Source organism: Saccopteryx bilineata, chromosome 3 (assembly GCF_036850765.1).
Source record: "Saccopteryx bilineata isolate mSacBil1 chromosome 3, mSacBil1_pri_phased_curated, whole genome shotgun sequence".
Lineage (NCBI taxonomy): Eukaryota > Metazoa > Chordata > Mammalia > Chiroptera > Emballonuridae > Saccopteryx > Saccopteryx bilineata.
In genome coordinates, this window is record NC_089492.1 from 247,229,243 (window position 1) to 247,245,693 (window position 16,451).

A 16,451-nucleotide genomic window follows, 5' to 3' on the forward strand; every position below is an offset into this window, starting at 1 on the left:
AACTACATATCAATAATAACCATAAATGTAAATGGATTAAATGATCCAAACAAAAGACATAGGATAGCTGCGTGGTTAAGAAAGCAGGACCCGTACATATGCTGCCTACAAGAGATACACCTTAGAACAAAAGATACACATAGATTGAAGGTAAAAGGATGGAAAAAAACATTTCATGCAAATGAAAATGAAAAAAAAGCTGGGGTAGCAATACTTACATCAGACAAATTGGACTTTAAAACAAAGTATATAGTAAGAGATAAAGAAGGCCACTACAGCAGACTTAAAGAACTTACTAGATTAATTCAATTTAATAGATATCTTCAGAACCTTTCATCCTAAAGCAGCAGAATATACATTCTTTTCAAGTGCTCATGGTACATTCTCTAGGATAGACCACATGTTAGGGCACAAAAGTGGTCTCAACAAATTTAAGAAGATTGAAATCAGGCCTGACCTGTGGTGGCGCAGTGGATAAAGCGTCGACCTGGAAATGCTGAGGTCGCCGGTTCGAAACCCTGGGTTTGCCTGGTCAAGGAACATATGGGAGTTGATGCTTCCAGCTCCTCCCCCCTGTCTCTCTCTCCTCTCTCTCTCTGTATCTCTCCTCTCTAAAATGAATAAATAAAATAAAATTAAATTAAATTAAAAATTAAAAAAAAAAAATCATATCCAGCACTTTCTCCAATCACAACAGCATGAAACTAGAAATGAACCACAACAGAAAAGCTCAAAAATTCTCAAACACATGGAAACTAAACAGCAGGTTGTTAAATAATGAATGGATTAAGAATGAGATCAAAGAAGAAATAAAAAATTCCTAGAAACGAATGACAATGAGCATACAACAACTCAAAATTTATGGGACACAGCAAAAGCAGTACTGAGAGGGAAGTTCATATCACTACAGGCATACTCTAAGAAGCTAGAAAAAGCTCAAATAATCAACTTAACCCTGCATCTAAAAGAACTAGAAAAAGAACAGCAAGTAAAGCCCAAATGTAGTAGAAGGAAGGAAATAATAAAGATCAGAGCAGAAATAAATGACATAGAGGCTAAAGAAACAATACAGAGGATCAATGAAACTAGGAACTGGTTCTTTGAAAAGGTAAACAAGATTGATGAACCTTTAACTAGACTCACCAAGAAAAAGAGAGAGAGGACTCAAATAAATAAAATTATCAATAGAAATGAGAATGGAGAAATAACAACTGACACAACAGAAATACAAAATATTGTAAGAAAATACTATAAAGAACTGTATGCCAAAAAACTAGACAACCTAGATGGAATGGACAAATTCTTTGAAACATACAATCTTCCAAAAATCAATCTGGAAGAATCAGAAAACCTAAATAGACTGATTACACCAAATGAGATTGAAACAGTTATCAAAAAACTCCCAACAAAGAAAAGTCCGGCCCTGGCCGGTTGGCTCAGCGGTAGAGCATCGGCCTGGCGTGCGGGGGACCTGGGTTCGATTCCCGGCCAGGGCACATAGGAGAAGCGCCCATTTGCTTCTCCACCCCCCCTCCTTCCTCTCTGTCTCTCTCTTCCCCTCCCGCAGCCGAGGCTCCATTGGAGCAAGGATGGCCCGGGCGCTGGGGATGGCTCCTTGGCCTCTGCCCCAGGCGCTGGAGTGGCTCTGGTCGCGGCAGAGCGGCACCCCGGAGGGGCAGAGCGTCGCCCCTGGTGGGCGTGCCGGGTGGATCCCGGTCGGGCGCATGCGGGAGTCTGTCTCTCCCCGTTTCCAGCTTCAGAAAAATACAAAAAAAAAAAAAGAAAAGTCCGGGCCTGATGGCTTCACAACTGAATTCTACCAAACATTCAAAGAAGAACTAACTCCTATCCTTCTCAAACTATTTCAAAAAATTCAAGAGGAAGGAAGACTTCCAAGCTCCTTTTATGAGGCGAGCATAATTCTAATTCCAAAACCAGGCAAAGACAACATGAAGAAAGAAAATTATAAGCCAATATCTCTGATGAATATAGATGCTAAAATCCTCAACAAAATATTAGCAAACCGGATCCAACAATATATGGAAAAAATCATACACCATGATCAAGTGGGATTTATTCTGGGGAGGCAAGGCTGATACAATACTTGTAAATCAATCAATGTGATTCATCACATAAACAAAAAGAAGGAGAAAAACCATATGATAATTTCAGTAGATGCAGAAAAAGCATTTGATAAAATCCAGCACCCATTCATGATCAAAACTCTCAGCAAAGTGGGAATACAGGGAACATACCTCAACATGATAAAAGCCATCTATGAGAAACCCACAGCCAACATCATACTCAATGGGCAAAAATTAAAAGCAATACCCTTAAGATCAGGAACAAGGCAGGGGTGCCCCCTTTCACTACTCTTATTTAACATAGTCCTGGAAGTCCTAGCCACAGCAATCAGACAAGAAGAAGAAATAAGAGGCATTCAAGTTGGAAAAGAAGAAGTAAAACTATCATTATTTGCAGATGATATGATATTGTATATAGAAAACCCTAAAGTCTCAGTCAAAAAGCTACTGGACCTGATAAATGAATTCAGCAAAGAGGCATGATATAAAATCAATACTCAGAAATCAGAGGCATTTTTATATGCCAACAATGAACAGTCAGAAAGAGAAATTAAGGAGACAATCCTGTTCACTATTACAACCAAAAAAATAAAGTACCTAGGAGTAAACTTAATGAAGGAGACTAAAGACTTGTACTCAGAAAATTACAAAGCATTGATAAAAGCAATCAAGGGAGATACAAACAAGTGGAAGCATATACCGTGCTCATGGTTAGGAAGAATAAACATCATTAAAATGTCTATATTACCCAAAGCAATCTATAAATTCAATGCAATACCAATTAAAATACCAATGACATACTTCAAAGATATAGATCACATATTACAAAAACTTATATGGAACCAAAAAAGAACACAAATAGCCTCAGCAATCTTAAAAAAGAATAAAGTGGGAGGTATCACACTCCCTGATATCAAGTTATACTACAAGGCCGTTGTACTCAAAACAGCCTGGTACTGGCATAAGAACAGGCATATAGATCAATGGAACAAAACAGAGAACCCAGAAATAAACCCACAGCTCTATGGACAACTGATATTTGACAAAGGAGGTAAGGAAATACAATGGAGTAAAGACAGCCTCTTTAACAAATGGTGCTGGGAAAATTGGACAGCTACCTGCAAAAAAAATGAAACTAGATCACCAGCTTACACCACTCACAAAAATAAACTCAAAATGGATAAAAGACTTAAATGTAGGCTGTGAAACCATAAGCATCTTAGAAGAAAACATAGGCAGTAAGCTCTCCAACATCTCTCGGAGCAATATATTTGCTGATTTATCTCCACAGGGAAGTGAAATAAAAGACAGGATAAACAAATGGGACTATATCAAACTAAAAAGCTTTTGCACAGCTAAAGACAATAAGAACAGAATAAAAAGACAACTACACAATGGGAGAACATATTTGACAATACATCTGATAAGGGGCTAATAACCAAAATTTATAAAGAACTTGTAAATCTCAACACCAGGAAGACAAACAATCTAATCAAAAAATGGGAAAAAGAAATGAATAGACACTTCTCCAAAGAGGACATAGATGGCCAATAGGCATATGAAAAAATGCTCAACATCACTAATCATTAGAGAAATGCAAATTAAAACCACAATGAGATATCACCTCACACCAGCCAGAATGGTGCTCATCAACAAAACAACACAGAATAAGTGCTGGCGAGGATGTGGAGAAAAGGGAACCCTCCTGCACTGCTGGTGGGAATGCAGACTGGTGCAGCCACTGTGGAAAACAGTATGGAGATTCCTCAAAAAACTGAAAATCGAACTGCCTTTTGACCCAGCTATCCCACTTTTAGGAATATACCCCAAGGACACCATAGAACGGCTCCAAAAGGAGAAATGCACCCCCATGTTTGTGGCAGTCCTATTTATCCATAATTTTAGTGAAGATCTGGAAACAGCCCAAGTGTCCGTCAGAGGACGAGTGGATTAAAAAGCTTTGGTACATATATACTATGGAATACTACTCAGCCATAAGAAATGATGACATCGGATCATTTACAATAACATGGATGGACCTTGATAACATTATACAAAGTGAAATAAGTAAATCAGAAAAAACTAAGAACTATAAGAATCCATACATAGATGCGACATAAAAATGAGACTCAGAAACATGAACAAGAATGTGATGGCAATGGGGGTGGGGGGAGGGGGCGAGGAAGGAGAGAAGGGGTGGGGTAGGAGAGGGGCACAAAGAAAACCAGATAGAAGGTGACAGAAGACAATATGACTTTGGGGGAGGGGTATACAGCACAATCAAATGTCAAAATAATCTGGAGATGTATTCTCTCAACATATGTACCCTGATTTATCAATGTCACTGCATTAAATTTAATAAAAATAAAAATAAAAAAAATTCGGCTCTCAAAAGAAATTTCAATCGTTGTATTGTTGATATTTGGCTCTGTTGACTAATGAGTTTGCCGACCACTGCGCTAGGTGAACTAGGAGTGAAATTGTTGGGTCATAAGATAGGTAAATGAAACTGCCAATCTGACTTCTAACAGTCATATCATTCTCTATCCCACTGGCAATGCATTAGAGTTTCAGTTGCTTTACATCTTTGCCAATATTTGGTATTGTCAGTCTTATAAACTGGTACCCTGCTGAGGTTTAATTTGCATTTCCCTGATGACTAATAATACTGTACATATTTTCATGTGCTTATTGTAAATCTTCTTTTGAGAGGTGTTTCTTTTGCCACATCTTACATTTTTTATATTGATTTATGTATTCTGGATACAAATCCTTTATTAGATATTTGTATTACAAATATTTTATCCCACTCCATGGCTTGCCTTTTATGCTTCTTAATCATATATCTTCTTTCTACATTATAACCAAGTCCTATTTATCCATAATTTTGTCTTTTATGGTTACTATATTTTTTTAATTTTTAAAAACTAGGGTAAAATTCACATCACATAAAATTAACCATTAACTATTTTAAAGTATACAGTTCAGTGGCATTTTGTATATCCACAATATTGTGCAATCATCCCCTCTATCTAGTTTCAAGACTTTTCAATACCTGAAAGAAAACCCCAAGCCCTTTTAGCATCCAGTTCCTATTTATCCTATCCCACCAACCCCTGGCAGCCATTGATCTGCTTTTTTTTTTTTTAATTTAGTGAGAGGAGGGGAGGCAGAGAAAGACTCCCACATGCGCCTCGACTGGGATCCACCCAGCAAGCCCACTTGGAGGTAATGTTCTGCCCATCTAGGGCATTGCTATGTTGCTCAGCAACTGAGCTCTTCTTAGTGCCTGAGGCGGAGGCCATAGAGCCATCCTCAGCACCCAGGGCCAACTTGCTCCAATCGAGCCATGGCTGCAGAGGAGGGAGGAGGCGAGAAGTGGAGGGGTAGAGAAGCAGATGGGCGCTTCTCCTGTGTGCCCTGACCAGGAGTTGAACCCAGGATGTCCACACCCCAGGTGACTCTCTACCATTGAGCAAACCAGCCAAGACCTGCTTCTGTCTCTATAGATTTACCTGTATTGTATGTTTCATATTTATCATTCATATTTCATTTTTTTCTGTATACGGCCATACTTGCTTTCTTCTTTCTTTGCACGTCCTATAATTTTGTTGAAAACTGGACATTTTAAATATAATGTAGCAACTCTGGAAATAGGATTTTCTGTCTCCCCTCCCCAGCTTATGCTGTTGCTACTGTTATTGTTTGTTTAGTGACTTTACTGAACTACTTCTGTAAAGCCAGTACTCTTTTGTTTGTGACCACTAACTTCTTCAGCCAGTTAGCTTAGTGTTCAGCTAATGACTAGACAGATTTCCCTAAATGCCTGAAACCAAAAAGTCTCCCAGTCTTTCTCAAGGGACTCAGTGTGTACATATTAGGGCACACCTCCAACTCTCACCCAAGCAGTTCATAATTCAGCCTTAACCTTCACTTCCTGCTTGCACAAAGCCTCCAAATCAGACAGAAGGAAGAGTTAGGGCATTCTTAGATCTTTCCTGAGCATATGCATAGCCCTAGGCACACATGTGACCTTATAGATTGCCAGAAATATGTTAGACCTTTACAAATCTCTTATAGAATCTCATTCTTACAGGCTCTCCTCAGCTTTTCCTTTTAAATTTTCTGGTAAGCCTACTACTGTTTGCCCCAACTGTTATCCACTGCCTCAGGCAACTACAGTCTTAAATAACTGCCTCTAATTGTTTTTGACAAATGTTCCCTCCACCCCTACACCCAGCCAGACTGTGACAAGTCTTATGTCATTCCTTATTTATTCAAACCATAATAGCCACAAATTTATCTGGTCCTTACCGTATGTTTGAAAAATGTGCTTAGAAGTGTGCACATGTACACACATATACATTCTCATTTAATCCTCATAACATAAACTTTGAGGTAAATATTTTGTTCTACTATTTTCAAAGAGGGGATTGAGTTTCAGAAATATCAGGAACTAACCCAAGATTAATCAGCTCTGCTTTCTTCTGTCTGGAATATTCCCCTTAACCCTCCTTCAGCTGAGTAAATTCTTGCTCAATCTTAAAGAGATTAGACTTAGGTATCACCTCTTTCGGCACTGCTACCCCCATCTCTGCCTTCTCTTGGCCAAGACAAAGTTAGATACTATGACTACTATATATTCTTGCTTGCATCTACCACACTATAACCATTTACTTGTTTACTTGTCTATGTCCTCCAGTATTCCAATGGTTGGAACTGGTTTTCAGTTTTGTTTTTAAAGAAAAAGCTTACAATGACCAAAAAGACAAAATCTGGGGAATGCTAATTAATTCAATAATGCTAACTAAATGCCAAATTGCTACTGATTTTGCTACCAACCTTCAGTTTGTCTGCTTTAGCCCTCATTTCCAGAAGCTTCTTCTCTTTGGCATCTATCTGCAGCCCCTCATCGCACCAGTTCACAGCCTCAGCAAAGTTTTTGAGTTCCAGATGACATAAGGCACCTGCAGAACACAGAACCCTTAGGATCCATGGACAACATGTACAGAATGAGGCCCCCTTGAGGAGGAACCCCCACCTCCACCAGCTACCAGCCAGCACCCTGAAGGGAAAACAGATAAAGCCCCTTGTACTGCATTAGGCCCTCAGCTCAAAACTCCTGGGAGCCTCCCTCGTCTTCAGGACACTTAAAGTAGGGAAGGCTAAAGCTTAGTGGCAAAAAGCACAGACCTTGGAATCAGAAAGATCTGGGATAGAAATCTGGCTGTTATTTACCACCTAGGCATTAGATAAAGAACTGAGCATCTCTGAGCTTCAGGTTCTTTATCTGCAAATGAGAATAAAGCTCATCGAAGGAGATTTTTCTAATTGGAGTGAGAAAGCAGAATTTGCCATTAAAGCAATGGCAAGACCAGACACATTAGGTCTCTCTTAAAATTGTTCCTTACGGCTGTCAGTTTACAATGCCTCTTCTTTAATCATGCTCAGTTTCTACCAGTTAGCCTCTTAGGCTTTCCACAGAATTTCAAACTATCAGAACTGCAGGTGCTTAGATGTCAACAGAATCCAACTTCATCTTCCAAAGATGAACCAATTGATGCTTGGAGTGGGTCTTACCAAGGTCACATGATAAGGTAAAACTGACAATTCAATCAAAGATTACAGACTTCCAGCCTGAGGCCAATTCCACAGGACTACACTCAACATACTTGCCAATCTTTGTTCAGTACCTTCTTTACTTATGAGAAACACTGATCTATAGTATTTAGCACCCCTATTCATAAATACCTAAAGAAGAATAACTGATAAAGCATTTTAAGTTCATTCATGGGAATATAGGAAACGTTAATATGTGAGGAATAAATTAAAATTTGAAAAGCGCCTTTGAGTTTCTCAAAAACAGATGAAGTATAAAAGTAATAAAAGTACTATTATTACATAGAAAGGTCAGACTACACAGAAGAAATAACCTGGGAACAACTTAGCATCAGAGTTATCAGCAAAGGTCCCATAACTTATCTTTTAATTAACATTAACATGGCATTTGAAGATCTCACCTTTCAATTAACTAATTTGGAAAAAAATTAGAATCTGGCTTTTGGAACTGCTTTATTTTAATTAATTTTATTCTTTATTAGTTTGAAATGAGGAATTTCCATTTTTCTACAAATTCTTGAAACACAAAGAGTTAGACTGGGCAATTCTTTTAAAAATAGCATGCTGCTGTTGATAAGGACCAGGAACTTTAACATCAAGATTGCAAAAATAAGGTGACTTCATTAGTACCTTAGCACCATAATATCAAAGCTTAAAATGTCTCAACTCTTGGTAAAGTACTAACTTTTCCATAATGAAAAGTAAACTGCAGTGGTACAACACTTACCTCTTACTATTGCTTTGAGGTGGCAGGGTTTTAGCTTTTTGGCAGCTGTCACATCATTGAGAGCAGAACGAAAATTGCCTAATGAAAAACATGATTTAGTAAAAGAAAGTGTAAGTTTTTTAAAATCTTTCTGTTGATTTGAGAAAGAGAAGGACAGGAGAGAAGGAGAGAGACATTAACTCATTGTTTCACTTAGTTGTTCTATTCAGATGTGTACTCATTGACTGCTTCTTGTACATGCCTTGACTGGGGAGCAACCTGTGACTTCTGACACACTGGGTTGATGCTGTATTCACTGAGCCACCCGACCAGGGCCAAGAAAGAACAAGTTTTCAGATCAGAATGTTTCATAAATTTTGTGCGTAATGGCCCTGGCCAGTTGGCTCAGTGGTAGAGCGTCGGCCTGGCGTGCAGAAGTCCCGGGTTCGATTCCTGGCCAGGGCACACAGGAGAAGCGCCCATCTGCTTCTCCACCCCTCCCCCTCTCCTTCCTCTCTGTCTCTCTCTTCCCCTCCTGCAGCCGAAGCTCCATTGGAGCAAAGATGGCCCAGGCGCTGGGGATGGCTCCTTGGCCTCTGCCCCAGGTGCTGGAGTGGCTCAGGTCACAACAGAGCGATGCCCCAGAGGGGCAGAGCATCGCCCCCTGGTGGGCAGAGCGTCGCCCCTGGTGGGCGTGCCGGGTGGATCCCGGTCGGGCGCATGCGGGAATCTGTCTGACTGTCTCTCCCTGTTTCCAGCTTCAGAAAAAAAAAAAAAAAATTTTGTGCTTAAAGACAAAGACAATCTTGTACAATCTTGGATAAAAAGAAACAGAGCAACTGTTTTTAGAAAAAAATATATAATTATGCTCATCAAAAGCCTTAGAAATGTGCATAATATAAGGCAACCAATCCATGGAACTATAGATGGCTATCTTATAAGCATATGAAAATATGCCCAACATCAGAAATAATTAGAAAAATTAAAATGAACATGAATTGGTAAAAATTAGAGAGATAATATCCAGATATGGGAAAAGGACACTCTAATGGTAAATTACAGAGCAAATTAGCATACCTTGGTGGATACATTGTGATCCAACAATATTCTTTTTTGTGTGTGTGTGTATCTTTCTGAAGTGAGAAGCGGGGAGGCAGAGAGACAGACTCCCACATGCGCCTGACCGGGATCCACCAGGCAAGCCCACTAAGGGGCGATGCTTTGCCCATCTGGGGCATTGCTCCGTTGCAACCAGAGCCATTCTAGCGCCTGAGGTGGAGGCCATGGAACCATCCTCAGCACCCGACCAACTTTGCTCCAATGGAGCCTTGGCTGCAGGAGGGGAAGAGAGAGATAGAGAAGGGAGAGGGGAAAGGGTGGGTGGAGAAGCAGATGGGCACTTCTCCTGTGTGCCCGGGGCTGGGAATCGAACCCAGGACTTCCATATGCCGGGCTGACACTCTCCCACTGAGCCAAACGGCCAGGGCTTAAGAGTGCATCCTACCACCCTGTCCCAGATGGCTCAGTAGGTTAGAGTGGCATCCTGAAATGTGGAGGTTGCTGGTTCGATCCCCGGTTGAGGCACATGCAGGGGCAGATCAATGTTCCTGTCTCTGTCTCTTTTCCCCTTCCTCTCTCTCCTAAAAAATAAAAATAAAATTTTTTTTCAAAAATCAAAATTTTTTAAAATAAAAAAATAAATTTTTTTTAAAAATTAAATTTTTAAAAAGAAAAAAAAAAAGAATGTATCCTACCTTACATAGTTGCTATGAGATCAAGAGGGATAACAAATGAGAAAACATTTTGTAAGCCATACCAGTGACAAATTTAAGGAATAGCTTTTACTATTATGCATCTGTTCCTCTGGTGTCCTGTGTACACTTTTTTTTTCTTGCAAGGTGTTTTTGTTCTTATTAGCCCTATAAATGACATCCTTTAAGTTCCACAAGGAAAGGAACTATGTAGCTCTTGTTCACAATGCAGTGCTTAGCACACAGTAAAAGTCAAGTCTTACTCATCTCTACAATGTTAGTGCCTGGCACAGAATATTGACAGCTGAATAAAGAAAATGAATTGCTCTAGAAATTAGAAGCCTGGGTTTCTAGTCTAGGTTCTGGCATTAAGCAAAGGGTCACTTCTCTGGGCTTATGCAAAATGAGAGAGTCAGCTGGCCCAAATAATCTCTAACATTCTATACTACTCTTACTTTTGAAAAATTTTTAATGAAACAGGCTAAATGAGAAAACAGTTGGAGCAGATGATGGTTGAGGAGAAACTCTGCTCATAGTGATGAGTCCAACAGCCTCATCCCAGCTAGACCACAGGCTTATTGTCTCCCAGCCCCTCAGAAATGCCTGGAATCATTCCCAGGTCCTCTCTAAACTCTGTAATAAAAACATGTGTTTAAAATGACCAAGACTAATAACCAGCAAATAATCAGTGTTTCCCAAAGTCACATCTGCAGAACAGTACTATATGTTAACACATGTTACTTGAAGAAGAGGCTTATAAAACTTGAGAATCAGGGGGTAAGGCTCTTTGCTGTAGGCTATCTCAGAGTCCTCAGCATACTAATGTGCACTGTAAATCCGCTTCAAAGCAGCAGCACCTTCCAAACTTACTTGTCCAAAGAATATTTTTTCCTTCAAGAGTCCCACAGAATACTCTTTTGAGAAATTCTCCCTCAGATAAAATAGTTTCTCTCATACAAAGATATCTATTATCTTAATACTTCGAGCATCCTTGAGAAGGCTATGGGTAGGGTGGGGGGCATTTGAGGCAACAGAAGCATTTGGGCTAAAAAAATAAAATAAAATAAAAAATCCCAGATAATACCAACTCATACATTAAGATATCTGATGTCACTCATTTGGTTCAAAAAGCAAAAAGTATGCAATATATCTGGTTTCTCTTTTTACCAAGTTTACCTGGAAGATCGGCGTTTAATTAGAATAAACAATCCTAGGAATCTGGGATAAGCAGCTCCTCTTCCTCTGACACTCTAACTCTCTATTAGCCATCATAATATCAATAGCTTTATGTGTCATAAGTTAGCTCTTTAGCAAGCACTCAGTAATGGAATAAATTACCCAGATAGTATTGTGCTGCTGCCCGGTTGGTATAAAGAACAGCATTCAAATCAGCATCTGCACATTTCTTCTTTAAGCCTTCAGTATATGAAATCACAGCTTTTTTATACTCTTTTTCTTTAAAGTAATCATTGCCCTCATCTTTATAGGTCTTGGCCTGTTCTGCAAAGAAAAGAAGAAATAATCACTATTTTCTATTTTTTAAGAGGCTCATTAAAAGCATTCTAAATCATGAATGAAACATAATAAATCAAATAGAAGACATCAACAGGGAAAGAAAACTCAAAAATTAATACTATAAACTGGGTATTAACATAGAGATGCAAAATCATGTGTACTTAATGCTACAATCAATTCCAAATATTTTACCAAGTAGCTTAAGTGCTTAAAAAAAAAAAAAAAAAAAAAAAAAAGGACGCATACAGGAAAAGAGCATATTTACCCTAGCTCTTGAAGAACTTTTTTTTTAATTACAGAAGAAATTGGGAGGGTTACACTTCTCTGCTTTTGCTTATGTTATTTTTTTTCCCCTAGGAATGCAAATTCACCCCTCACCCTAGTAAGAGCCTACAAAATTGTTAAGATTCAGTTCCGGCCCTGGCCGGTTGGCTCAGCGGTAGAGCGTCGGCCTAGCGTGCGGAGGACCCGGGTTCGATTCCCGGCCAGGGCACATAGGAGAAGCGCCCATTTGCTTCTCCACCCCTCCGCCGCGCCTTCCTCTCTGTCTCTCTCTTCCCCTCCCGCAGCCAAGGCTCCATTGGAGCAAAAGATGGCCCGGGCGCTGGGGATGGCTCTGTGGCCTCTGCCCCAGGCGCTAGAGTGGCTCTGGTCGCAATATGGCGACACCCAGGAGGGTCGCAACATGGCGACGCCCAGGATGGGCAGAGCATCGCCCCCTGGTGGGCAGAGCGTCGCCCCCTGGTGGGCGTGCCGGGTGGATCCCGGTCGGGCGCATGCGGGAGTCTGTCTGACTGTCTCTCCCTGTTTCCAGCTTCAGAAAAATGAAAAAAAAAAAAAAAAAAAAAAGATTCAGTTCCAATGTCTGATCCATTATGAGTACACTAATACCTCTCTGCCCTCAGTGTTCCAGCAGTGCCTAGTATATAGCTACTTATTGGCACTTAACACATACATCTGTCCTGATTCTTTAAGACAATCTGGCTACCCACTGGAGCACGACCTTGGAGGGAAGTCTTCTTCATCCCTGAATCCCTAATGCCTAGCATTTAGTAGGTGTCCAAAAAACTATACGTGGAATAAACAGTGGTAAGTTATCTCAGGCTAACTACTACTTGTTACATATCAGAACAATTCAATCTTTGCCTCAATTCAACGGAGATACAAAACAAATGTTAGAGTCGTGGAAGATACCTTCTGGAGGTCGCTCATCATCAAAAATAATTGACTGGAGGCAAGCCAAGTCAGGATTCTCCCTGGGATCAATTTCTGATGGGGCTTTCTTCATAAACAGGGGGATCTTTTCAAATTCCTAGAAGTTAAGAGAAGAATGAACTGTACAAATAGGATTTGCCACTGAGTAGATCCAACTCTTAAGTATCCCCATCAAAGTTGTCTTCCTTTTCATGATTTGCAAAAACATCATGATTGGCTATGTCGCTCCCTATCCAGGCCTCAGTTTCCTATCTGTAAGATGAGAATGTAGGATAACGACCTCTAAAGATTCTTTCAGTTATTACATAGCATACAAGAGCGGGAGTAATTATCACTTACAGAGCGCTCAACGTTCTCGTTCCCGGCGCTTTCTCCGCCATCTCACTTCATCTTTGCTACAACCCTGTGAGAACCGAGCTATATATAGTCAGGGCACTTTTATAGATCCGGGAGACGACTCAGGGAAGCTAAAGCAACTAACCCAGTACTGGAGCCAGTAAGTGGTGGTCACAGGTCTGCCCGACTCCAAAACCTGGACTCCTAAATGTACTGACAGATTAAGAAAACTCGCAAACCCTCGAGGCCAATTTTTAACCCTGAGTGGGAACCACCGGTCCGCGGCAGCGCCAGGGGTCCGGGGCTGAGGGAGGCGCCTCCACGCGCTGTGCCGAAAAGGCCGCACGACGCCCCCACATGTGCGCAGAGCCCACGGGCCCGCCCACCTCTTCCCAATGGTTCTCGCGGAAGCCGCCACTATAATGCTGGCACTGGAACTCTTCTAGGAACGAGCCCGAGCCGTCGTCGGTGCTGCCGTCGGAGATGGCGACCGGCTTAGGGAGCTCCATGACAGCTCCTGGGTACTCCCCCCACGGTCCTGCGAGTCCCGGCGCCGAGAACCGCGCGACAGCTTCCGGCAGCTCGCGCGCTCTTCTCTCAATCCTCCGGGCGGCGCCTGCCCGCGAGCCTGGAGTTCCGCGGCACTCGGGGAGGCCGACCCGGCTCCCTCCAGCCCTCGGACAACACCTGCCCCGCCGGGCCGCCCCCTCAGCGCAGCCCCCCTCCCCCAATGCTCCTGGGAGGTGGATAAACCCAGCTTCCCACCATGCACCTAGTACTGCACTGCATTCGCGCGTTTGTTGATCCGGTTAATATATTTTCTCAGCTCCTCCTGGGTTTCAAGCCTGTGGTAGTTGCTGGGTCTACAGTGGTGGACAAAGCAGATAAAATCCCGGCCCCCCTAGGAGCTGATAGTGGGGAGAGACAGACAATAAATAAGCTGTGTGAGTTTGTCAGGTGGTAGCAAAAGTATGGGAGAAAAGTTTTTTTGTTTTTGTTTTTGTATTTTTGTGAAGCTGGAAACGGGAAGAGACAGTCAGACAGACTCCCGCATGCGCCCTACCGGGATCCACCTGGCACGCCTACCAGGGGCGACGCTCTGCCCACCAGGGGGCGATGCTCTGCCCCTCCGGGGCATCGCTCTGTTGCGACCAGAGCCACTCTAGCGCCTGGGGCAGAGGCCAAGGAGCCATCCCCAGCGCCCGGGCCATCTTTGCTCCAATGGAGCCTTGGCTGCAGGAAGGGAAGAGAGAGACAGAGAGGAAGGAGAAGGGGAGGGGTGGAGAAGCAGATGGGCGTTTCTCCTGTGTGCCCTGGCCAGAAATCGAACCCGGGACTTCTGCACGCCAGGCCGACGTTCTACCACTGAGCCAACCGGCCAGGGCCAAAAGTATGGGAGAAAAGTTTTAAACCAGTGTTTAGGCATTCAAGCAAAGGAGGAGGCCTGGCGGCGCCAGGGTGTGTGACAGTGGGGAGAGTAGATGAGGGAGGGATAGATTCCCCATGGAGGGAACAGGCTAGGTTGAGTCCCAGCGAGGGGAGTCCCGAGGGTGAGGTGCTGGAGCAGAAGGAGAAAAGTGAGGTGGGAAAGATAATGGACCGTGATTCTGTGGGCTGGGATTTTTCTTCAGTGCAATGGGATCTTTTGGAGAGTTTCAGGGAAAGAAGAGATGTACTCCAGCATGCCTATTTCCAAGATTAACCACCCCCATTCCCCCACAACTGAGAGGGAAACAAGGTCTTCAGGCCAGGTGAGCCTCCCGGCAGCAGAGGGATGCTACAATCTCAGGGAGCCCAGAAGAAAAGGCAGCCGGGCTACAGACCAGTGGAAACCAGGCTGCTTACAAGTCTGCACAATGGAGGCACAGAGGAATGGGTGTTACCTGGGGGGATTCAGGGAGGTGTCACAGAAGAGGTGACATAGCTGACAGCAGAGACAAGAAAGGTCTTTGCAGATGGATGACACTGGACGGAAAGTTGGATGTTTCAGGTAGTCGGAACCCATATGCAGAGGGAGGGGCATGGAGATGTAAAACAGACAGCATGCTGAGTAACTTTGAGAATGAGGCCCGCAAGACGGACGAGGGCCAGAGGGCCTGATCGCACATTGGCCTTTATCGTGCAGAGGATAGTGAGCCACAGAAAAGATCTAAGGGCAAATTTGTCTCATGAAGGCCTCAGTTGCCAGGTGACAGATTGATGGGGGAGACTGGGTTAAGAAATTGACAAGGAGACTTAGTGAGAGACCAGGGGAGAGAAAAGATCCGAAGCCCAGTAGAGGAGCTGACAGGCTTGGTTCATTATTTGACACGAGGATGAGAGAGACAGCAGGGCTAAGGATGACACATGGAGGGCCATGAACCTTCCAGGGCCAGGATTGTGTCTTTCCCTTCTAAATCGCCCACATGCAGCAAAACACCTGGTCCCTTTCTTCCAAACCTAGACGTTTTCCACACTTCCTCCTCCAGCCTGCTTCCTAACTACAGTTCCCATACTTACTCTTCTCCTCTTTTCCCTTCTTGAATACAGAGCCTACTAAGTCCTTTTGCTTCCACTTTTAAATTTGATTCTTATAAAACCCTGTGAAGTAAAAAAATTTTTACAGGTGATGATAGAGGCTCAGAAAAGGGAAGTGATTTGTCTACTGCTCTTTGATCCTTCCAGCTCAAGACTACTTGGGGGCCTAGGCAAGTAACTGAGCCTATTAGCCACTGTTGAGCTTTGAGGGCACCCAGATCCAGACTATGGCAGCTGTCATTTGTCAAGGCCACCCCCAGACCTGGGTTCTAGCCAATGAAAGCAGTAGTGTCTGTGGGTGGAAAGGGTTGAGACATTAGACGGGACAATCTTTGGGACGCGCACATCTATTGATTTCCTTGTGTGACCGTGGACAAGGCCCACTATCTGAGCCCTGTCTTCATATGTCAAATGTAGACAATGAGAGCGGCCTACTGTTTCCCATAACTCTATATGGATATTGTGACGCTCAAATGATGCTTGTGAACATTTTTGGCAAAGAGAAAGGTTATGTGAAGGGGCCATCCCCATTTCCTACTCTGTCTTTTGCCCAGGATCCTGATTGCTTGGCCTACCATTTATTGAAGGATGATTATGTGGTCAACTTCATGGGTTCCTTATCCCCAGGGGAAGATAAAATACAGGTGTTCCTCAGGCTTATGTCTCTTTCCATTCTACAGACTCCCCCAAGGAATCTCGTCTCACCCC

The 16,451-nt window shown here is 42.7% G+C and overlaps 1 protein-coding gene across 2 annotated transcripts in view; it reads right to left on the reverse strand.

Annotated features, from left to right (window-relative positions):
* The window catches only part of TTC4 (tetratricopeptide repeat domain 4), a 28,328-nt gene extending 14,531 nt beyond the window's left edge, over positions 1–13,797 (reverse strand). For both annotated transcript variants that reach the window (XM_066269101.1, XM_066269100.1), the window contains exons 1-5: positions 13,613–13,797; positions 12,870–12,987; positions 11,499–11,660; positions 8,431–8,508; positions 6,927–7,051 (exon numbers count right to left, since the gene is read on the reverse strand). In XM_066269101.1, coding sequence (XP_066125198.1) covers positions 6,927–7,051; positions 8,431–8,508; positions 11,499–11,660; positions 12,870–12,987; positions 13,613–13,735 — 606 coding nt within the window. In that variant the 5' untranslated portion in view covers positions 13,736–13,797. The remainder of the gene's footprint in view (positions 1–6,926; positions 7,052–8,430; positions 8,509–11,498; positions 11,661–12,869; positions 12,988–13,612) is intronic.
* Positions 13,798–16,451: the final 2,654 nt, after the last annotated feature.